This window comes from Borostomias antarcticus, assembly GCF_949987555.1.
Source record: "Borostomias antarcticus genome assembly, chromosome: 28".
In the NCBI taxonomy this organism is placed as follows: Eukaryota; Metazoa; Chordata; class Actinopteri; order Stomiiformes; family Stomiidae; genus Borostomias; species Borostomias antarcticus.
The window spans coordinates 4,191,383-4,214,844 of NC_140261.1; the positions used below are offsets into that span (position 1 = coordinate 4,191,383).

General features: G+C 51.8%; 1 protein-coding gene across 1 annotated transcript in view; it reads left to right on the top strand.

Moving 5' to 3' along the window:
• diaph2 (diaphanous-related formin 2) overlaps window positions 1–23,462 on the top strand; it is a gene marked incomplete at its 3' end in the record, with an annotated part of 387,717 nt that overhangs the window by 206,436 nt on the left and 157,819 nt on the right. The window contains exons 20-21 of the mRNA XM_084459450.1: window positions 18,171–18,269; window positions 22,551–22,645. Of these exons, the coding sequence (XP_084315576.1) occupies window positions 18,171–18,269; window positions 22,551–22,645 (194 nt within the window). The remainder of the gene's footprint in view (window positions 1–18,170; window positions 18,270–22,550; window positions 22,646–23,462) is intronic.

Sequence of the window (23,462 nt, forward strand, 5' to 3'; positions counted from 1 at the left end):
GGTTCAGGCAGGGAGGGAGGGAGAGAGGGAGAGGTTAAGGAGGGAGGGGGAGAGAAGGGTTAGGGAGCGAGGGAGGGAGAGAGAGAGAGAGAGAGAGAGAGAGAGAGAGAGAGAGGGAGAGAGAGAGAGAGAGAAGGGGGTGTTGTTAGAGATATGCAAGCCACTCATCTTCCATTTGATGAAATCGGTAGTCATGGAAAGTTCTCTGTCCTTCAGTGATGGCCTAGTTTGAAAGTGAAATACCAACTATTGGAAAATAGAATGTCAATACAGTACTTAATATGCGTGCATATCTGGCAAGCGCAAGGCGATGAGGTTATGCCTGAGAGGAATATGAAACGACTGGACAGGTGCTTCATTCCCTCAGAGACCTCGGGGGGGGTGGGTTGGGGGGGGGGAGTGTTTGAAGTCCCAGGGGAGAGAGACATGGTTGTTGGCAGTAGGAGAAGTCACAAGCTCCCGACACTGCTGCTGCCTGAATATCTGAATCAAGTGTCTGTGTTTGTGTTAGGATTATCGTGTGTGTGTGTGTGTGTGTGTGCGTGTGTGTGTGTGTGTGTGTGTGTGTGTGTAATATTGTGCCCTGAAAAAGGGGTCTCAGAATTTGAATATATTCGATATTGGTTTTGCTCTTCAGGCTTCTTTAAGTGATGCAGCCATTGGTGCATTTTTGTGTATCTGATTGTTTTTTTGTGTTTTTTTTGTTTTGTCTGAGCCGTCAGCTTTTCCTATTAAGAGGCATGGTCACAATTGTTGACGTTGTTAGTTAGTTGAAATTGTCAAGCATGCCAAGCATGATGCTTATGTTTGGAAATACTTTTAATCTCTGTGCACGTGCCAACACCCTTCTGCCCACACACAACAATTATTTGAGCAGTACTACAACGCTCTACCAGCAGCTGCACCACAATTCTATCTCCCTTGTTAGTATCTTGCTAGTCTCGCGATGCCAGACTTTCGAGATCTCTGCTATCGAGAATCTAGGCTAGAATGAGTGCCTGCTACCAACGCTACCAATCAGAATCACTCCCTATCCTCCAATAGGGTGAAAGACCCGCCTTACCGGAAATTATGGCCTTCCTTATATTTGTCTGTAGTGTTTGATACTGTTTTAACGACTGTGTGCTCAATCCACAAGATTGGTGCATTTAAGGATTTGCAGTGACTTTGTTTAAAACCTTTAACCCAGGACAAGAAATACGAAGGCTATTGGCCTGCTTATGCAGCCTAACAGATTCCTTGCGTTGGGTATCAGCCCCAGATCCGACGACAGAGTCCCAGAAGGACGGTCATCTGCACTTGTTTTGATTTTACAACTTTTTACCACAGGAAACACGGACATAAATTCACCTCTGCAAACTAGCCTGTCTGTAAAGCTGCCTAGTGCTGGTGCTGCCTAGCGTAGCCGTCTTTTGGCATAACTAGCTCCGCTGGCTAGCACTAGGATAGGCAATCGCTTGCTACAAATATCCATGCCTGTTTGAGTTTTTCAGTTTGATCCCTCTTGATTAGTGCTAGTAGACATGCAAACTGCTTTGCAGATCATCTGATGAAAGTGTTGTGTAATGTTAGGCGTCTGAGCCGAGGGCCAGCAGTTTATTTTAAGAGTTGTAGCTACTGTTTTGCAAGTCACTCGCTCTTTCTTATTCGTGAAAAAAAAGGTGAGGTCTAGATAGACTTTTACTACCCGGCACCCACTAGGATGAGCTAATGTTAGCGAGCTAATCGTTAGCATGTCGTTACTACAGGTATAGCCCAGCAGAGGCTATTCAACGTGTCGGAAAACACAGTGACACTTTGTTGCAGAAGCATACACTTCTTTCTCATGGTCATGTAAATACACATCATTCGAGAACGCCCAATCATGCAACATCTGACAAAAAAGAACGTGCAGGCGTCGTCCAGCCTCAATCATCCATGACACGTCAGACCAGATGGACGAATCCTGTCCTAATAAAAGATTGAGAATGTTTTTAACAGGTGAATGTGGTTCGACAATACCTGTACCTATATGGTAATGCCGTGATTCCAGTAGGACCGTGTTTACAAGCACACCATGTCTGCATGTCGCCACCCCATTAGAAAGGCCCCGCCCTAAAGACTAGTTGGTGATTGGTTCTGCAATGAAGTTGTTTTTTTTGTACTCTCAAATTCTTTCACCCTCTTTTAAGCCATAAATCAGTATGTATGTCTTCAGTCTGTAGTGGAGCGCAGCGTTCTGAGACTGACTTGTCAGTCGAGCCAAGTCTAGTATGTTGCCAACATTCCCTCGAATCTCCTCAGAAGCTGAACATTGAATCTAAAGAAACAACCTAACCTTCAAAAGCATCCCATGTTTGTTTTCTATTTTATTTTCCTTTTCGGAAAATAAACAGTCAGTGTTTATATGGCTTTGCTCTGTACCATCATGGATTCTGTTTCAACATAAACTCTCATTCCTCAACGAGCAGCTAGGAGGAATGATTTCCCTGGGTTTGGAGCCGTGTCTGTTTTAACAGGGTGGCTACGCTATTTGATGTTAGCCAGTCTGTCTATTCCACATCTCTGCTGCGACCTTCCTTGTGTTTTTTTTTTTTTTCTCCTTTTCTGTTCTTTGACAAACACATCACAACAGACTCACTCCCACTGTATGCGGGGCGGCTTGCGGGTGACCCCGCCTCGCCCGGGATAAGAGCTTCCTGCCTGGGGGAGGAGGAGGAGGAAGAGGAGGAGGAGCCGCCTACACTACCAGAACCCTGGCACAGAAGGCCCGGGCTCAGTTCAGCTGCCGTATCCGCCGCCATTAGATACGGACGACCCAAAGCGCCCCGTAGATCCTGTTGAGATGAGCCCCGTTTTTTTCTCCTCGGAAACGGCTCGAGATCGTATCTCGCCGTCGGCCGGACGTCCGACCCAACCGGACGTCCAATTCCGTCCACTCCTAACGGATCGATCACAAAGTGGTTAAGACATCGCTTCATTGGAAAGAGAGGATGAGACGAGGCTGTTGATGGTGAAACCGAGAAGGGTTTTTGCGAGTTAAAAAGAAAGAAAGGAAGACGCTTTGTCTGACCTGGCGCCCGCTCCGTTGCGCCAGCGCCCACGTGGTCAGGCGTAGCACCCGCCCCTGATGACAACTCCAGTACACACGTCTGGAGTTCTTGCATCGCACCACCCAGATCACCAAGTTCCCCAAAGTGTTCCCGATACTCTACAGGAACCTCCGGGGTAAACGTTCTACCACAGCACAGTATTGACGGTGTTGAGAGGGGCACTTAACACCAACGGCAGTAAGCAATAAGTACCACAGCACTGAAACACTAAAGTGATGCACTTAAGCTACATGTTGAAGCGTCCTTAACATCATATACCGCCTAATTGTAATGACAGCAATTCAGCTACTGTCTCCGCAACGGAACGGAGTGTTGACACGTGTGTGCCACATTTCTTCAATACACGCCAATTAAGTCCTGGGCATACAGTACTAGGCCATCGTTTTTCTCACCGTGCTCGTCAGTGGCTGACTTCAGGGTGTCAGTATTGTGAGATCACAGCAGATCGGATCGGTGGTTTGCACGCTCATGTTTACGTTAGCGTGTGTGCGTCTCTCTCTCGCTATGTGTGGCGGCATGTTGCTGATACCGTACACACCACAGTAATGCTATCTCTCTCTCTCTCTCTCTCTCTCTCTCTCTCTCTCTTCAACCCTCTGCACTTCACAGTAATTCTAGATACTGTCAGCGGCTGGGGACCTGCCATCATGAATCCTCCTCCTCTTGTACTGGATGACGTCCCTTGGCAGGACTCATCCATTTATCTTTAACATGCATGTGGTTGTGCTGTGTATTCCACGGGCGAACGAGAGCACCCATAACATCCTCTTGACATGAGTGGCATTTGGACAGAGATAAACATGTGGTTCCAGTTGGAGTGTGAAGAGGAAATTTTGGACGCGTATAAAGCTACAATCATCTTTCGTTTGTGTGTATGCGTGCGTGCGTGTGTTTTTGTGATGTGTGTGTCCTTGTGTGTGTGTTTGTGTGTGTGTTTTTTGTGATACGTGTGTCCTTGCGTGTGTTTGTGTGTGTTTCTGTTGTGTGTGTGTGTGTTTGTGTGGGTTTGTGTGTAGGCTGTTTCAACTCATCAGGGAGTTGGCTGTACCAGGGGGTCAGACATTCCAAAGGCTCCTGACGAGATCAAGGCCTGCCAGGAAACCGTTTGTGTGTGTGTGGGTGTGTGTGTGTGTGTGTGTGTGTGTGTGTGTGTGTGTGTGTGTGTGTGTGTGTGTGTGTGTGTGTGTGTGTGTGTGTGTGTGTGTGTGTGTGTGTGGAGGGACTAGCGTGGTGGGAGTAGCCACATGCCGAGTTGACCAGGCTGGTACGTAAACCAGAGAATCACATTCCAGAGGTCAGCTCCTTGACGCTGTGTTTGCTCTCGCCCTGTCTCCATCCATCCAACAGCACCTGGTGAAAAACCCTGCAGCTGCAGGAGCCTGTTCTCTGGCCTTCCATCCGCCCACCATGACAAATTAAATCAAACTTAGTAACCTTTTTACTGCAATTGTCAGTCCCAGCACCAGAGTGGAGTTTACAACACATATGACCTCCCGATCTCAGTAAGCCACCTTTCTGCAACCATTTTAACCCAACACATGACTACCTTCTCTGTGATTAACCTCTCTGTAACCATTTGAACCCTGAACCCGGGTTAGCTTGGACCAAGCGCCGGGCTTCAGGTAATGCGTTTGCCGAAGGAGACGGCCGCGCGCTCTGCCTCAATCACACCGCCTCGGCGCGGGCCGACCGCGATCCGACCGCGATCCGACCGCGGTCCGACCGCTATGCGCCGTGGCTTCGGGAGGAGAAACGTCTGGCGCACGCCTCGGCCCCTCAGCCTCCCCCATTGATCCCCCCGCTGGTTCAAAAGGAGGCGCGGCTCCGCGTGGTTCTCGCATTACGGCGCCAGGCCGGGGGATATGTTTCCCTGTGTACCGGAATGCTGAGTAGCTGGGGGTGGGGGGTTTGGGGTTGGGGGGGGGCTGTGCATCTGTTTGGGTCCGTTCCTCTCCTGACTGGAGTTCCTGTCAATACGGGAGCGTTTCCTCCGGCCCAGCAGTGACCTGGAGCCTTGCTCGTAAAGGCCCATTTGTAATTCGATGTGGTTTATGGATTTGTTTTCCCTGTACAAAGCGCTCTCCCTGCCTGGACCATGGTGAAGCCACCCCCCGCGGCCGCCACACAACACCTGGTCTGGGTGCCTCGAGCCCGAGACCCTCCTCTCTCTCTCTCGCGCTCAGAGAAAACCTCCGAGTCGGCGAAGTTAAAGCGCCTTTTCATAACGGTGAGGTTAAAGCATCTCTTCGCTAACGACTGGGAGCCAGGGACGGCTGTGTGTGTGTGTGTGCTTTTACTAGTCGACTCCATTGGCTGGCGGGCTGCACTTTTACAAGGCCACGCGGAGCCGTAACTGACAGGCATCTACTGCGCTCCTGGCTGTGTTTACTAGCGGGGGGGGGTCGGTAAGCCCGGCCCAGACTGTTGCAGACAGCAGGGCAGCATCAGGTGTCGTAAAACGCCTCGTAACCCAGCCTGCGGAGGAAGGGATGGAGGCACAGCCCCGTGCCCGTCGATACACCTCCTTCCACCGAGGTCAGAGCCCTGTCAGAGGGTGATCAAGACCTCGGGTTCGAGCCAGGAACAAAAGCCCACCCCGACACGCCAGGCGCCGCCGCGCCGCCATCAAGGTTGCGGCTCTCTCTCTCCTCTCTCTCTCTCTCTCTCTCTCTCTCTCTCTCTCTCGCTTCTTAGAATCTTAGAATCTTCTTCGCTGTCTTCTCAGACCTCATCCATTCCTCTCTCCCTCCTTTTCTCTCTGGGACTCTCTTTTCAGTGACACCTTTCCCCAAAAACCTGTCAATGCTGTCTTCAAGTCCTTCTGGCAGCTGCGTGCTACAGTATCAGCGGCCTGCATATGGGGGTCTCACAGGAAGTGGTGAGCGTGGACTGGAGGGATGGAAGAGTGTGTGGGTTTGTGAAGAGGGGCCTCCAGGGGACGACATGAGTAACACAAACCAGAGGGGAGATCCGAGCCTCCGAGTGTCTCTCTCTCTCTCTCTCTCCCTCTCTCTCTCTCTGTCTCTCTCTCTCTCTCTGTCTCTACAGTATATCTGTCCATCTCTCTCCCTCCCTCTCTTTCTCTCTCCCCCCCTCTCTCTCTCTCTCTCTCTCTCTCTCTCTCTCTCTCTCTCCCCCTCTCTCTCTCTCTCTCCCTTTCTCTCTCCTCTCTCCTCTCTCTCTCTCTCTCTCTCTCTGTCTCTACAGTATATCTGTCCATCTCTGTCTCTGCCTCTCTCTCTCTCCCTCTCTCTCTCTCTCCCCTCTCTCTCCCCCCCCCCCCCCCTCTCTCTCTCTCTCTCCCCCTCTCTCCCCCCTCTCTCTCTCCCTCCCTCCCTCTCAGTTCACTGCCCAGCTGGGTTAGGAGCCCATGCAGAGCACACCAGTTACCAGCACCAGAGAAGCCTCTAACATCAACATACAGCATTCTTCCCCACGCATTCCCACTGTGACTCCTAGCCCAGGGCCAACCACACACACACACACACCTCTCTCTCCACTGTGACTCCTAGCCCAGGGCCAACCTCCCCCCCCATACACACACACACACACACACACACACACACACACACACACACCTCTCTCTCTCTCCACTGTTTGCCTAGTGGCTCTGATTTCATATTGTCCTCGTCTTACACCCCTCCCCTGGCCCCTCTCACTTTAATGAGAGAGAGAGCGCCACAGATTGCTGTAGACCACAGACATATTACAATTACTGGATGAGTTATTGAAAGATGGCCGCCCGTTCATTGCATTGAAAGTTGCTCAACCAGTGCATGAAACATTTTGAACGTGAGATTTGTACTTCCTGTAGACCACACTTTTCTTGGACCCGTCTACGCCTTTTTCCCATAAACCAGTGCAGCGCTGCCATAGATATACCAGAAGAAACAAACAGTTGTAAACTCTGCAAAAAATTGTTACCAAAAAATTTACCCAATGATTTAAAACTTAATCATTAAAAGAGGTGTTTTAAGATGTGTTGCCGACTGCCTTCAATAACCTTGATCAAACCACACGCATATGATTGTATATTTATTGTATCGTATATTATCTGGAGATCTTCCAGTGCGCACGGCATCGATCTCTATAACAGTGCATAACAATTCAACAGTGCATATGTATATTTAGCACTCTTCCATTCTATGTTCTTTGCTCTGATCTACTCTGCACCCTCTTGCTGCTGTAAGGCCCACATTTCCTCTCTGGGGATTATTAGTTTATGTTATCTTATGTATAAACATATGGGGCGGCCATATTGGGTAGGCAGTCAGATGGAGCTGTCCCTGGAGAGGAGGGAGAGAGCAGCAGAGAGAGAGAGCAGAAAGCATCAGGGCTGAAACGTCTTTCTCTAGTCTCAAGGCCAAGTACGCAGCTGTAACATCTACTCATGAGTGTAGGCTGCTAGCTGGTCTAATGCAGTTCACAGCTGAGCACCGGTGTGTGTGTGTGTGTGTGTGTGTGTGTGTGTGTGTGTGTGTGTGTGTGTGTATGCGTGTGTGTGTGTGCGCACTAACCCCCCCCGCAGATGCTGGATAGCATATGTGTAATCAGGGAATGTCTGCTTTGACACCTCTGTTGTCACAACGCCATGTTTTCACAGCAGCTGTCTGAGGAATTGTCATCAGGACGTGACACGGAGGAAGCTGGCGAAGCCTCAATCACCTAGCTCGCCCCGTCTCAGACAACCTGGCTGTGTGATCACTATATACTCGCCGCTCAACGGCTGTCAACAATTGTTTGTCATAAGCTAGAGTTTGGGAACGGGAGGGGAGAGCGGGGGGAGCAGCTCTGTCTTTTTTTGATGGGATTGGAGACTCACAATTATACAGCACCTATCTGTCCCCTAGCGTAGCTGATTCCATGGGATAAACTTGTTGCGGCTAACAAGCGTGGCACCTCTCCGGCTGAAAAGGAAAAATCCTCCTCCTCCTCCTCCCCCAGCAAACCTTGACATTTCCCTGCACTGCCATGTGAAGTATTCCTTAAGTCCCTTCACACATCCGTAGACAAATTGGATCAAACTATCAGTTAACCTTCGAGGGAAAAAGAGAATATTCCAGGATATTTTCTAAAACATACACCTTGTACAGCTGAGCTATGATCTCTCTCTGGTTGTTTGTGATGCGACTGAGGTTCGTGTGTCTCACCTTAGCGCCTTGAATGGAACGAACTGGAAAAGCAGTTTCTCGCTGAAACCACTTACTCAATAGAGAGAAAATAAATAGACAGATTGATATATACTTCTATTTATCCCTGAGGGGACATTCTTGTGTTGTAGCAGTAAGGACAACACAAAGGCCCAATCAGAGACTCGTACGGTAGGTACACACGTTGACACTCGGAGTCCGCTCGGCTCGCTGACAGGGACAGAACACAGGTAGGGGGTATCGTTATACAACCGGTGTCACCGTAACACACAGACAAAGGAAGTGATGTTTTAAGAGGCAATTAGGAGTCCGGTATGACCGGTTGGCGCGCCGCTGCTAGCAGCCGTCGAGGCGATATCCCAGCAGTCATTATTTCTGGAGGAGTGCGGCTGTGTTTGCGAGCGCCGTGTGGGTTTGAACCCCGGGATCAGCGGAGAAGACATGATCAGAAGGTGACGGGGTCAGAGAAGAAGGCGATTCGGAGGAAACAAAACAAACAAGCAAACAGAAACAAAACTTCAGACTCCCCTCGTTGAGAATACAAATGGACCGTCTCTCTCTCTCTCCCCTCTCTCTATCTCTCCGTCTCTCTCCCTCTGTCTACTTGGTGTTTTTGATCATGTCTTCATCCTGAAATGTGGAGGGAGGGATGGATGACAAAACGTCGAGACAAAGAGAGACGACTGGGCTCTGTCTGCTGACCGCCGGCCTGTGGGGAAGACTTGAAAGCAGGAGCGTGGAGAAAGTGATGAGCGGCCCACACACGGATGGAACATCAAACAGCGGCGCGGCCGTAGACGCATCCATCCACACCACCCATCTGAGATAATCACTTTATAGGCACCACATAGATTGAATTTCTATGAACCGTTATGTGACAAGAACACGTGGAGGACAACTGGTGATCATACAGTAGACGCTAGGAGCTTCGTCTTTCTGTTCAATACAGTATCTCCAGTACACAGGGCAGTTGAGGTGAGTGTAGGCTGCTAGCTGGTGGATATCCTCTCCTTACTGCTGTTGTTCTGGCTCTGGACTTTGGCACCGGGGGGCGGGGAGAGGTAATGGAGACTACAGGGACATCAGTTATCCCACCAGCTGTCTGAGGAGACACCCCAGATCAGATCTCTCTGCTCCCCGTCCCCGGAGAGGAACATGAGCCCGGTGGTGGCGTAGCGTGCCGGGCTGCCTAAACCCGCGCCGGCAGTGCCGCGGTTCTAATGGACGCCGGGGCTCAGCGGCGTGGGCACGCCTCCCTCGCCACTCAAGCACGGCGGGGTCACGGCGAGCTGCCCGGCAACAAGCGGGGAGAACGGGTTCGGGGAGCTCACCGACCTGTCAGGCCCGATCCGTCGGCCGCCCTCTGGAGCCCTCCTCCACGGCCAATTTGCAAGGCCGGGTCAGAGCCTTCCCACACTCCCTTGCACTCTGAGAGGAGAGAACAGTGAAGTGGAGATGTAGTTAGATTAGAGACGAAGTTGCTTTGGGGGTGTTTAAGTGGACATCAGCTTGTATTGCTAATCATTAAGATCCAGTGAGACGGTGCCTTTTAAGTCTTGATTATTTTGCTCCTTCTAATTAGCCCGGAAGGCAGACTTCCTTGCAAAAAAAACTCAACAAATAAATAATTCCTTTCGCAATACAGTTTGGACTTCTTGCCGCCTAGAATGACTTCAGTAGGTGGGAGTACTTGCCTTGGCAAGTTCCTTCAGCCAGCGTAACAAAACGTTTGCCAAATCCAGTCGGAAGCGTGGAGAAAACTTTGTTTCCTCTGAGAAACTCTGCTAGTCCAAACTTGTTCTCTTTTAATACTTATTATTGGGTCTATTTCTGCAATAACTTCACTTATGTCTGTGTTTATTCTAGTAATGTTAACATTACCGCTTCGGGAGACTATTTTGCCAGCAGTCTGTATTTCATTTTCACGCATCAACCACGGGAACCAATCAGGGGTTGTGTTCCCACTGGGGGGCAGAACAGCAGTTTAAACGCAGTCCCTGATTGGCCTATTCTTTTGTAATTAAGGAAAGTGTTGTCGTGGGCGGCTAGAAGGACAGACTGTATCGCAAAAAGTTGTATTTTATTGTTTTGCGAGGAAATCTGGCTCCCGGGCTAGGGTCACCCTAACCCTAACCCTAACCCTTACCCTAACCTTCTTATGGCATAGTTCATATTGTGGCTTTTTTTTAAAATTATTATTATTATTTTTTTAAACAATATTTTATTGAGTTTTCAAAACAGAACACAAGACAGCATATTACAAGTTACAAGGAAAAATAAAGTGATTTGCGTACATGGGTTGCACATGCTCCAGCATATACATTCAGGTTACATCACATACATTAGGTCAAAGGCATTATCTAGGATGTATTTGTGAAAACAAGGCGGGGGCGCCCTTTCTGTAGCAGGTCAACAACAGGGAAGATAATCAAGGAGGGACTAACAGATAGTATAGAAGAAGTTGTCGTTCCCCGTCAGTGTAGCACTGAGAATTGTGGCTTTTTCTAATCACCTGGGTACAAATTAACTAATTGTCAGGTTACTGTGGCAAACAGTATTCCACCTTTCCTTCATGGGAGACTTTTTTTCTCTCTTTTTTCCATCAGAATCCCCGACCTATTAGCTGCTCAGGAGTCAGCACATCCCTCCAGTCTGAATTAGACATTAGCAATGCTTTTGCAGCTCATATGTGAAACCATCGCTGGAGGACTGGGCTCCACGAAAGCAATCACGCTCGGGTTATTCCGTGTCATCATCGCCGTGTCATCATCGCCGCCTTAACTCCTGTAGAGGAGCGGCATATTGACCTCCGCGCTCGTCACGTTATCAGACGGCTTAACAATAACCAGGAGGGCCCTGCTACAGATCTCCATATCTGAGTAGACAGAACCTCCATGTGAACAGTTACCGGTGACCCCCCGGTGACCCCCCGGTGCTCGGACGGGGGGCCGGCGGTGTCTGTCTTCTCTCAGGTCAGATCGTCGGGTCAGTCAGAGAGCAGACACGGAGAGAATAAAGAGATCTCAGTGAGGAGGATGAGGTAGGAGGAGGTTTGTTTTCACCCTGGGATCGGCTCCAGGCCCAGCTGTGCCTGTGTGTCTCCAGGCAGGAGTTCAGCCTCTCCCCACATATTGAAAGCATTTGCTGGGCCTGGGGTCAGCGTGTCACGCTGGGGGGGAACTTCGAGTTCCTTCCCATCGCCCCCCTGTGCTGAGCTGGGACAGGGACTAGCAGAACCAGAACCAGCTGCAGTTGAGTAGAGAGAACACAGGTGGGCCTGAACAGACAGACTCAGAGGGACATGCATTCAGACACACAAACACACGTTTGTGAGCACAGTGTGTGTTTGTGTGTGTGTGTGTGTGTGTGTGTGTGTGTGTGTGTGTGTGTGTGTGTGTGTGTGTGTGTGTGTGTGTGGGTGGGTCTCTATCTCTTTCTTTCTCTAGCACTCTCTCACACACTGACGCACAGTTACACGCACACACACACACACACACAATTTGGTCGGTCTGACCTGACCATCACTAGTGAGCACATAACACACTCCGCGAGTTGCATCGTCATCATCATCATCATCATTATCGTCATCATCATCATCATCATCATTAGCAGCCAGTTCCCCCTCTTCCCCCTGTTATCATTAAGCATGATGATGATGATGATGATTGCGCGGATGAGAGCGCCACCTCTCCCCCAGCTGCGGCGTCTCTCCTAATGGTCTCACCTTGGTCAGGCGAGACAGTCCCACTGTTTGAGACCTGCCACGGTCAAGCCGGGCACCGCCAGGCTGCTCCGTCCCAACGTCTGGAGCGCCCACACCCATAATGCATCAGTCCTGTTCAGCCCAGAGAGAGAGCGGTATTTATCACCTACGTCTCTTAACGTCGACAGAGGAGAGGCAGCATCTCGCAGGTCACCCCCCTCCTCCCGGTGCATACCTGCCCGCGTGGCTGCTCTGATAATACCGCCCCGTTGATGGAAGGCCGCGGACACTAATTTTTCCCAGACCACATAATCAAAAACCGCTCAACCGACCAGCGGAATGAAAACCTCCCCCTTGTTTCCAAATGCGGAATGTACCACATTAAGCACTTATCTTCATCCAATGTTCTTAGTTATGCTATGCTCTCATGCACTTTATTTTTTTTCGAATTTTTTTTTTATTGACTGTCTTCATCCGATCAATGTGGGTTTGCTGGTATGAAAGAGAGAGTAACAATTTCAGTTCCGAGGGTGAAAGACGGAAGAAAAAAAAGAAGGATTGGCTGTTTGGGAGTGGGAGCACGCCTGTGAGATGCTAGATTGAGGGAGGAGTGGAGAGAAAGGTTCTATATCCAGACGGTAAATTGGCTCGGGGTTGAGAGAGAGACCTCTGTTTAGCCCTCGTCAATGGGAGAAATTGGTCACAGCTGGAATCCGCTAGTCAGATGGTGTTTTCAAACCTTGGGAGTGTTGCTCCATTTTGGGAGGTCTCAAGGTGCAATTTGGGACAAACCCACCCCCCCCCTACCCCGCCAGATTCCCTGTACCTCGCCAACAAACATATAAAACATGCTTTGTCTACTCACCCCCACACTTCTTAATTTTAAAATAATAATAATAACACATTTTTACTCCACAAAACACTCCCCCACCTTGGCCTCAGTCATCCGGGGAAGATTCCCACATCTGTTTTCTGTTTTCACAGGCGCATTTGAAAGAGATACAGAGCTTCAAAGGCAACAGGCACTGAGATATGGCCGGCTAATGTGCTGAAATGCATTCTGGGAACTTTACAGCCATTACCAAACTTCTCAACGACTCGGAGAAAGACATGGCCTCATTCGCCAGAGACGGAAACTATTGGCAACATCAAAGCGGGGTGAACAGACACAACCGGCATTAATGAGTTTCTCACATCGCCGTCTGTTCGACAGATGTTTGCAGTGTTTTGTTAAAAGGGAACCTGACCACTATGCCTTGTGTGCCTTTAGCTCAGTCCTGGGGGGGGGGGGTGACATGAGGCAGAACAATAGCCGTATATCAGTGGTTCTCAACTGGTGGAACCTCAGGACCCACATTTTTCCGTATCATGAAGTCGCGACCCAAATTTATTCCACAGCACTCAAATTTATTCCACAAAAACAGAAAAAGTCTGTGACACATAACACAACATTGGCACACGCTAAGGTTAGCCCACTTCCTGTCACGTCTCGTAAATAAATTATTGAAATTATCGAATTGAATTGAATTGTGTCCTGCAAAATAAAAACCCAACATTTTCTCTATAAATATCTATATATTTTAAAATCCCTTAAAAAAAATGAAAAGAAAAGGGAAACCGCCCACGAGGCCGCGACCCAATCAAAACGGCTCCGCGACCCACCTTTGGGTCGCGACCCACCTTTGAGAAACGCTGCCGTATATGGAAAGCATGTTTAGTGTAGCAAAGTGTGTAAATGATCAACAGGCATTTTGAAATAATCCCCATTGAGTTAAGTGATCCATATACTGTAGCTACGCCGCAACAGGGCTCGGTCTTCAGAATCCATCTTCTCTAGGGCGGACTGGCAGCTCCACCATCTTCAGAATCCATCTTCTCTAGGGCGGACTGGCAGCTCCACCAGCACCATCCCCAGCATGGCAGCCTTGAGATGGAGCACGGACCACATGTTTGTCGACAGCTTGAACATTTAAGAGGATGCATCGCCCGTGTGGACAGCCAGACTCCACATTGTCTACTCCGCTCGTAGCAGCCCTGCCTTTAAACATTAGTAAGACTTAAGACTCTGTCGTCGGTGTATTCTCTTATTTCTCTTACCAGCGGAAACCACATTTCTGGTGGCGTTTCTCCGTCAGGCCATGGCCGTCCGGAAGTGAACATGTGGTAGTGTTTAGCCCTGGGCTCCTCCGCCACGTACTGGGAGATATCTCATGGATGAGGACCGGCGGACCTATCGCAGGCCGGCAAACAGACTGAACGCCCAAGCGTTGGAGAACTCTGGGTATCAAGCCGCACCCCAAGGCTGGAGCCAGTTCCAAACCTCTCACACAAGAGGCTCGCACGGATGCCAAGCTTTAATCAGCCATATCATTTTTTGTATTTATGTATTTTGTATTTATGTATTTTTTCAGTGAAATCTCCCCACTAATTCTTGGCTCGTATCTGACTCCCCTCTTCCTGTGGTTATCTTGGCAACAGTTGACATTTTATGTTATTGTTTAAACATGATTGTGAAGCAGCTTTTCCCTCTTCCATAGATCATTCTAGATCTTTCCGCCCTTGTAAGTTGAGTTGGAACACATCTTTGTGAAATACTCACTGTTTATGATAAATACTGTACTCACTGGCATGTTCCTGTAGTCTGACTTGTATGGTCCAGATCAACTAGACGACATGTGACCTTCTTTTCCTTCGTGGGCCATCGGTCTACGTTGATCTATCTACCTGTTTTGCTACAGGATGCAGTGCTCTGAAGAATGCCTTTCCCAAGACTTGTTTCCTATGTGCTCAGTGGGTCTCACTCAACTTAACAACTTTGTGTAATGGGGGTTCTTCATAAAAAACCCTAACGAGCCATCTGTACTGTTTTATTGTTAGTCGGGGATTTCAGTGGAAGGTTGTTGCTGGGAGGCGCACCTCCAACCACGGTTTTCACACAACACAAGAACCATCAGGCCTCATCCCCACCCCTCCCTGCACCTCCCTGCACCTCCCTGCACCTCTCCGCACCTCCCCGCACCTCCCCACCCCTCCCTGCACCTCCCCACCCCTCCCCGCATCTCCCCACCCCTCCCTGCACCTCCCCGCACCTCCCCACCCCTCCCCACCTCTCCCCACCTCTCCCTGCACCTCCCCGCACCTCCCCACCCCTCCCTGCACCTCCCCACCCCTTCCCGCACCTCCCCACCCCTCCCCGCACCTCCCCACCCCTTCCCGCACCTCCCCACCCCTCCACGCACCTCCCCACCCCTCCCTGCACCTCCCCACCCCTCCCCGCACCTCCCCACCCCTCCCTGCACCTCCTGCAGACTCACTCTGCCGCTAAGTGCTGATTTTTGTTTCCTGTGTAAAACAATTACTAAAACGGAGATGCCCTCTGTTATTAATTGGTGCTTAAGATTGCATCATCGCCATGTGTCGGCCTGGCAGCATCTCGACGAGAAGCCCGTGCTTTTACTGTGCATGTCAGCTCCCGCAAACCTGGCGGCCCACCCCCTCCTCCCGCCCACGTCAAAGCACTCGCCGCTAAGTGGATGCGTGTGAGATTGCATTAATAAATAGGGAGCAGGCGGCGATGTCGTCGAGTGTTGTATTTTAGCCATTGGGCAGCAAGTAGAACACGTTTAGCCTTGGCAAGTGGTTTTGTGAACTGTGAAGCCAGCCTCTCTTGGCAGTTTGAGTGCTTAATGCTAGGAGGACTTTCCATCCCCTCACTCTGATGCGCCTGAGAGGTACATGTGGCTGATGGCAGGTGGAAGTGGTGGTTCTGGCTCTGTCTGTCGCTCACCATTTGAATTGGATACTTTTTGTGTGTGTGAAGTCGTGCTGATCTCGTCGTGGTAAACCACCCGGTTGGAACACGCCACCTCCCTGGAGACGACCGCGAACAGAAACCCGCCCGGGATCCGTCCGGCGCCTCGGTCCTCAGCGCACGGGGGACGCGAGGCGTAATCGGACCGGCCAGCGTGCAGCGGCGGCGGTCGACGCCCCCCGGGCCCCGCCACGCTCACTCCAACCTCGGGGCCTGGCGAGCCTGACGGGACGCCATCGGACGGAAATGTGTCTGATGTGCGGTGAGAGTCCTGCCGAGAGGGTTGGGTGCCCAGGGGGGAGATCCGACAGTCGGGGGAGGGAGGGGAGGGGAGGGGGTTCAGGGAGGGTGTACGTACCCCAATATGACTGGACCCCCTCCCCCCCAAATCACCCTAAAGTAACCCCCCCCCCCCGTCCACAGAGGGAGACCAGTGTTTCATGATGTTTTTATTTTCTCTGAGCCTCTGGTTTCTTCTGCCCCCACCCACCCCCACCCCACCCCCCGTGAGAGGCACAGCGAGGTTCCCGCTCCGCCAGCACGTGACCCATGGCATTGTGGGCCTGTGATGTCATGGTCAGGGCTTGACGTGTCGGGTGGAGGTGTGTAAGGCAAGAGAGGAACCAGTTCACTCGGGGAAAAGTTTCACTCCGAAACGCAATGACATCGGATCTTTTCACAGGCATGTAAAACCAATGTCCTCATAAAGTATTCTGAAGCCTTTTCTGGTTACTTTACCCGCTGAAGGTAGAACAAAACCTCCACACGCTCATCAAAATTGAACGCTTGTATTTTGACGCAGTGCCTCGGCACCCGACACTCTTTTTAACGCCCCAGTGTCCAATTTTCTCGGCCTCGCTCCACATTCACAAAGAAGAGCGATCATGACCCTGCAGCCTTCTGACAACCGCCGATACTCACACACTCCGGGACACGACTTGGCAGAAGCCATTTTAAGAAAAGATGAATCACCATCTTCCATTAAGCTTTTTGAAGTTTGGGTTTGATTTGGGGGGGGGGGGTTGTGGAGCGTGCGCGCGCCGCGGGGGGGGTTCAAGTCTCGAGGGCGTGGCGGGCGGGGACTCCTTCCTCGGGACCGGCCCGGCGGCCCCCGCAACTACGCGCTCCGCGTCTCCTCCCGGCTCAGGAGGCGTGGCCTGTTTGAACGGCTTCCAGGGGAGCAGCAGCTGTTTGTTCCTGATTTCCTAGGAGACTCACCTTGGGCTTAAATACATAGAGGAGTAGTGAGGATTACCGGCGAGGAGTGTTGGCTACTCCCAAAAGCCACTGTGAGGAGGAGGAGGGTGGGGGGGGGGAAACGAGGAGTCCTCCCTCCGTCTGCTGCTGCTGCTGCCTACACCTGTGTATAAACACACACACACACACACACCCTCCCTTCCCTCCCACTTAAAGAGATGTTCGCTCCCTAGGGCTCGCTTCTCTCAGCAAAGGTGCTCTCTGATAGTGAGATAATTTGTTTCGGGGGTGCCAGAGCAGTTTGCGTGTGTGTGTTTATGTGTGTGTGTACAGCGTGTGTGTTTATGTGTGTGTGTACAGCGTGTGTGTTTGCGTGTGTGTGTGTGTGTGTGTGTGTGAGTATTTCTGCGTATAGGTAAGGGCCGTTAAGAGGACACGCAGTGTGCCAAATCGCCCTGACTCACTGTCATAGAGGCCGAGGCTGGTCTCCTGAGCCCCTGTCCGACACGTATGGTATTAACGCGGGCTGTGTGCTCAGCCAAGCAGCAGCGTGTGTGTGTGTGTGCCGTTCTCCAGGATTATGGAGGGAACACAATTATCTCCTTGGCTTTGGTAGGCTGACAGAGCAAGAGCCTTGGGGAGGGAGCTGTGTTTGTCAACTATCTTCCCACTCGCTTATCCCGGACACGCACACACACACACACACGCAAACACACACACACACGTGCATACATTCACTCCCTCACTCTCCACCGCATTGAAGTACACTGCGTTTTTTTATTTGTGAGAAATATGAATCCCGGCGCGGGGCCCGGTCATTCCTTTATGAGGCCAAACGACACACAATCTCCATCGCCTCCGCTCAACACCACCTCTCACACTCAACACTCCTCAGAATGGGCTCTGTATTCCCTGCTCTCACCTTGGACTCCAGAGCCGTTCCGTGTGCTGAAAGAGAACAATAAGCAAAGCTATTAAGTCCATGGTGGGGGAAAAAAACAACATTTGACAAAGTAATATTAGCTGGGAACGTAATTTCAGTATCCGTTACCTTGCTCCCGCAGTTCAACCTCCTGTACACACAGAACTCTATACCTCCAGGTCTGTATGGCTCTATTCACTCTCTCTCTCTCTCTCTCTCTCTCTCTCTCTCTCTTTCTCTCTCTCTCTCTCTCTCTCTCTCTCTTTCTCTCTCTCTCTCTCTCTCTCTCTCACAGTGAAGAAGGACGTTGACGTGACAGACGACAGGATGTCGCAGTTCAAGAAGAAAGCCAAGGAGCTGCGGATCCTCGACGGCAAGACGGCACAGAACCTGTGTGAGTTCCCCCCCGTCCCCTCTGTCCCCTCCGTTCCCCCCGTCCCCCACAGCACCTGTGTGAGTTCCCCTCTGTCCCCTCCGTCCCCCCCGTCCTCTCCGTCCCCCCCGTCCCCCACAGAACCTGTGTGAGTTCCCCTCTGTCCCCTCCGTCCCCCCCGTCCTCTCCGTCCCCCCCGTCCCCCACAGAACCTGTGTGAGTTCCCCTCTGTCCCCCCCGTCCCCCCCGTCCTCTCCGTCCCCCCCGTCCCCCACAGAACCTGTGTGAGTTCCCCTCCGTCCCCTCCGTCCCCTCTGTCCCCTCTGTCCCCCCCCCCCCTCCCCCCCCCACACAACCTGTGAGTTCCCCTCTGTCCCCCTCGTCCCCCACAGAACCTGTATGAGTTCCCCTCTGTCCCCCACAGAACCTGTATGAGTTCCCCTCTGTCCCCTCTGTCCCCCCCGTACCCCACAGAACCTGTGTGAGTTCCCCTCTGTCCCCTCTGTCCCCCCGTCCCATCTGTCCCCCCGTCCCCCCCGTCCACCACAGAACCTGTGTGAGTTCCCCTCTGTCCCCTCTGTCCCCCCCGTCCCCCACAGAACCTGTGTGAGTTCCCCTCTGTCCCCTCTGTCCCCCCGTCCCATCTGTCCCCCCGTCCCCCCCGTCCACCACAGAACCTGTGTGAGTTCCCCTCTGTCCCCTCTGTCCCCCCCGTCCCCCACAGAACCTGTGTGAGTTCCCCTCTGTCTACACCCCCCCCCTAACCCTGATCCTACCCCCCCCCCAACGTCAGAGTTCCCACGTCCCTGTCGGTTCTTCACCGTCCAAACGTTCCTGATCAGAACCGTCCCCGGTCACGTCGGCCGCGTTATGCAAATGAAACAATCTTGTAATTGCACCGGCGGGACATGAATCACGGAGGCGCACCTCTCAGGGCTGATGTGAACGCGGGTCAACCTGTTTCTTAAACGCCGGGAACGCCAAGTGCTCTTTTTCCCATTACATCCATTCACAGCCCGCAACCGCCTCGCCAGGCTTTTAGCACGCCGACATTGATTCAGAGCTGCGTGACCAAGTTCTTTATTGCTAATGTTCCAGGGGTCACCGCTGCTACAAATAGATGACACCCAAGACGCCTCCTGATATCATTTGTAAACAGCGCACAACAGTACGGCCGGCGGCAGGCGTTCGCGTGTTCGTGTCTTCGCTACGAGCAGGTGTTGACCATATGCCGGGACCGACGTCATAACTCTTATCTCGCTGCACCCCCGACCCTTAATAAAGCGAGCCTGTCTGCACCGCCGCCGTTCCATATGAGGAGGCGGGGCTTAACCCCGGCGAGGCCGGCCTCGCTCGGACGCCGCTGATCAGCCCCGGCGGCGTATCAGCTGTTGATGATGACGGGCTTCGGGAGCCTTAGAGTGCCCTTGCCTCACATTGACATTGACATCTCAGTCTCGTCCCCCCCCCCCCCGTGTCCCATGTGGACCCTCCTCCTATCTCCAGAAGGCATGAGGATGAATTCATTACGGGTGGAGAGGGGTGGCCGTGGACGAGCCTGGCGGGGATGGATGAGCGGCGCATGAGACGGCAGTTTTTATTGCGGCGCCCGACGCCCCCCCCCCCCCCTCCCAACACACACACACACACACACACACTTATTGGTCAGCCGCGTTGTCCTGGACATCCCTCGCCCCTGATACACAATATCTCCGATAGCGCCTCATGAAATATTCACGCCGAACGCTAAAATAACAGGTCGCCAACAGGCCCCTTCTCCTTCCTCCCCGATTCTGTCTTTTTCTATTCTTTTTCTATTCTTTTTTCTTCTTCTTTTTTTTTTGTTACCGGGCAGAGCGCCAGGTATGTGCGCTGGAGTACATCATCATTCGCGGCCGGGAAGATAAATCGCTGCGCTGTTTTTTTTTTAGTCTTAGCGTTCCCGGGATGTCAAAAATACGCGGGGTGGGAAACATCTCGGAGACACCAGCAGACGCGCCCCCCCTCCTCCTCCCACCTGACGGAGGCGGTGTTGTCAGAGCGACGGCGGCGTTGTCAGAGCGACGGCGGAGCCTCACATCATTGGCTCTCCCAGATGACTGACAGATGAAGGGTTCCGTCGCCCGGGGCGACGGTTGAGGTTGAGGTGTCAAGTGCGCACGTGGAGAGAGGCCCAGTTAGAGTGGCTGAGCATAAGGGGGGTGTGTGCGTGTGTGTGTGCGTGTGTGCGTGTGTGTATAAGTGTGTGTGTGCGTGCGTGTTTCAACCCTGACAGACGGGCTCTGATTTGGCAGGAAGTGCCCACAACAAGTGTGAATCTCACCTCTGCCGAGATGTGTGCTGATGGCTGGAAAACATACACCCTCCCTCTGTCAAACTGCTACACGTCACTCACACGCACACACCACGCGCACACACACACTGCCTGTGAACCCTCTGTGTATGTGTGCGCGCGTAGCAGTGCACAGATTCACATGTGATGAGGCCGTGCAAATAACAGCAGCTGTACAAAAGTGAGACAGCTGTAGCCGTGTCATCGCAGCGACTGTCTACTGGAGGCTGCTGATTGGCTCCCTTACAAACAGAAGGTTACTCACACACCCTTGTACTGGGTTGCTCAACTGGCCGGACGCTGACGGGACTCTGATGAAGCGTTATTTCTGGGAAGGCCAACCCCAGCAGGCGCTCTCAGGAGGCTGTGACTAACTACCGTCCCCCCTGGACCTCACCGCCCCCCCTGGACATCACCGCCCCCCCTGGACATCACCGCCCCCCCCCCCCCCCCCCTGGACCTCACCACCCCGGACCTCAACGCCCCCCCCCCCCCCCCCCCCCCCCCCTGGACCTCACCCCCACACATGGACCCTCCTCCATCATACATGTGCTTCGAGCAAAAACATTTACTTCCCTAACTGGACCTTGGGATTGGGTGTGGAGGCAGTGTCCAGCTGAAACAATAGATGACCGGGGCCCCTGCTCCTCCCCCCGTCCCCCCCGTCGGCAGAGGCTAAGCGAGACCAGGGAGTCAGGGTCAGCGAAACGCCCGCCCCCGTGAACAGTGATACATCGACCGGTCCAAGAGACACTTTAAACACACATGGAACAGCTTAACTTCTGTGGCACCGCTCAACGCCGGCCCGCGGGGGGAATACTACAGAAATGTTTTGGCACAAGGCAAGATCCCCGTCCCCAAAATAGACCGTAGGATAATGATATATGACGGTTATCCACTCTACCAACCTGAACAGCCTCACAGTGAATGGACTGTGTCTTGGAATATCTTAGAATGTTTGTTGTGTTGCTTTTTTGTTCCTACTATTTCCGTAACACGACGGTATTTGCCAAACGGTGTGTAAAGGATTCCTTGCTCTTCAGAGCTGCTCGACATTCTGTTGTTTTTGATAAATATATATTAGGAACATCTGATTACAAAAAGAGGTCGCGCTTCAATAAAATAGCTCTTCAAGCTACAGTGCTAAAACCAAACTTGTAATATGATTGAAAAAGCTTGCAAACATTGCAATGGTAGCACCTCTCAGTTATTGAATTCAAGGAGAACAAAATACTCACTTTGTTGCTCTGACGAAGGCTGATTGCCGAAACGCGTTAGCGGTTCTTTGTATGATGTGAGCCAAGAATAAACATGAATGAATGAATTGAATAACTGAGATGTGCTGCCATTGCAATGTTCGCAAGCGTTTTCAATGTATTAGAAACACTGATGCATCTCAGTCAGTCTGGAAATGGTAATAAATCAGTTATTTTATCTGTCAAGGTAAAACTATTTGAAAAGAATGCCAGATATCTCACTCAGAGCTGGTGCAGAGGTTCGAGCCACGAGTGGAGAAACGTGGCGTTACCTGCACCAATTAAAATCTAACAGCAAGTTTGGATAACGTTCACAAATCATTCAACACTTACGTTTTTTTTTTTCTCATAGTCAATGTGTCTGTTCTGTCAGCTCAGAAAAGATATTACACAAACTTGATGACACACACAAACACTCACGCACACACACACACACGCACACACACACACACACACACACACACACGCACGCTATCAGAGTTGAGGCGATGGCCTGCTAGGAGGCTGATGGTGGTTTCTACTTCAAAACCTTCATCTCAGGATGTCGCAAAAAATCCCACTAAAGGCCTGAGTTCTTCAGAGCGACAGGTTGGTCCGCGTGGTCATTCTGTCTCTGAGTGACCACCGTGCTGAAAGGGCTCTTTGAACCCGGAGCTCTAATAAAGAGAGAAAGAAGGAAGAAGATGACTCTTCACTCTGTTTCTGTCACAACAGCCATTTTCCTGGGCTCCTTCCGGCTGCCCTACGAGGAGATCCGCGACATCGTCCTCGAGGTGGACGAGGACCGGCTGAGTGAATCTCTCATCCAGGTGAGTGAGATCTACAGATTTCCATGACGCACGTATGCGTGTGTGCATGTTCTTACGTGCGTGTGTGTGTTGTGTGTGTGTTCTTACTCGCGTGTGTGTTCTTACGCGTGTGTGTGTGTGTGCTGTGTGTGTGTTCCTACTCGCGTGTGTGTGTGTTCTTACTCGCGTGTGTGTGTGTTGTGTGTGTGTTCTTACTCGCGTGTGTGTGTTCTTACGCGCGCACGTGTGTGTTGTGTGTGTGTTCTTACTCGTGTGTGTGTGTGTGTGTGTGCGTGCGTGCGAGCGTACATTCACCGTTTTTACGAGTTGACATCCATGTGGAATGTATTATGCGCTACCTTTGTGTGTGTGTCTGGTGGTCGGTCTGGTGACCCCGTTTGAGGCTACCCAGCCCAGAGCCCTCTTTTCTTTTCATAGCAAAGACCCCCGCCCCCGTCCCCCCCCCGACCATAGGGACCTCCATTCATCCACTCAGAATAGATGGTGTGGGACGCCGGCTTGGCGAACTCCCCTAACTCCGCCCTGCTCTCCCCTGCTCTGTGTCCCGGCGTGATGGATGAGTCTCCTAACGTCTTTCTATTAACACGTTTGCTTTTGTTTTTCCCCGAGTCCATTTCCCCGCGGCGATTGCGAGAGGGGGCGGGTCGCTGGCGGGGGCGAAGACGCACGACTTTGGCTGCGGGTGACGGCCGATCGGCGCTGACATGGCCCGCCCATGCTTTTGTATCGCCCGCCCCGCGGCGCCTGGCGCGGCTCCTTCGCCGGAGTAGGAGGCGGAGACCTCTGGAGTGAGGAGTGTATGAGAGGGAACTAGATC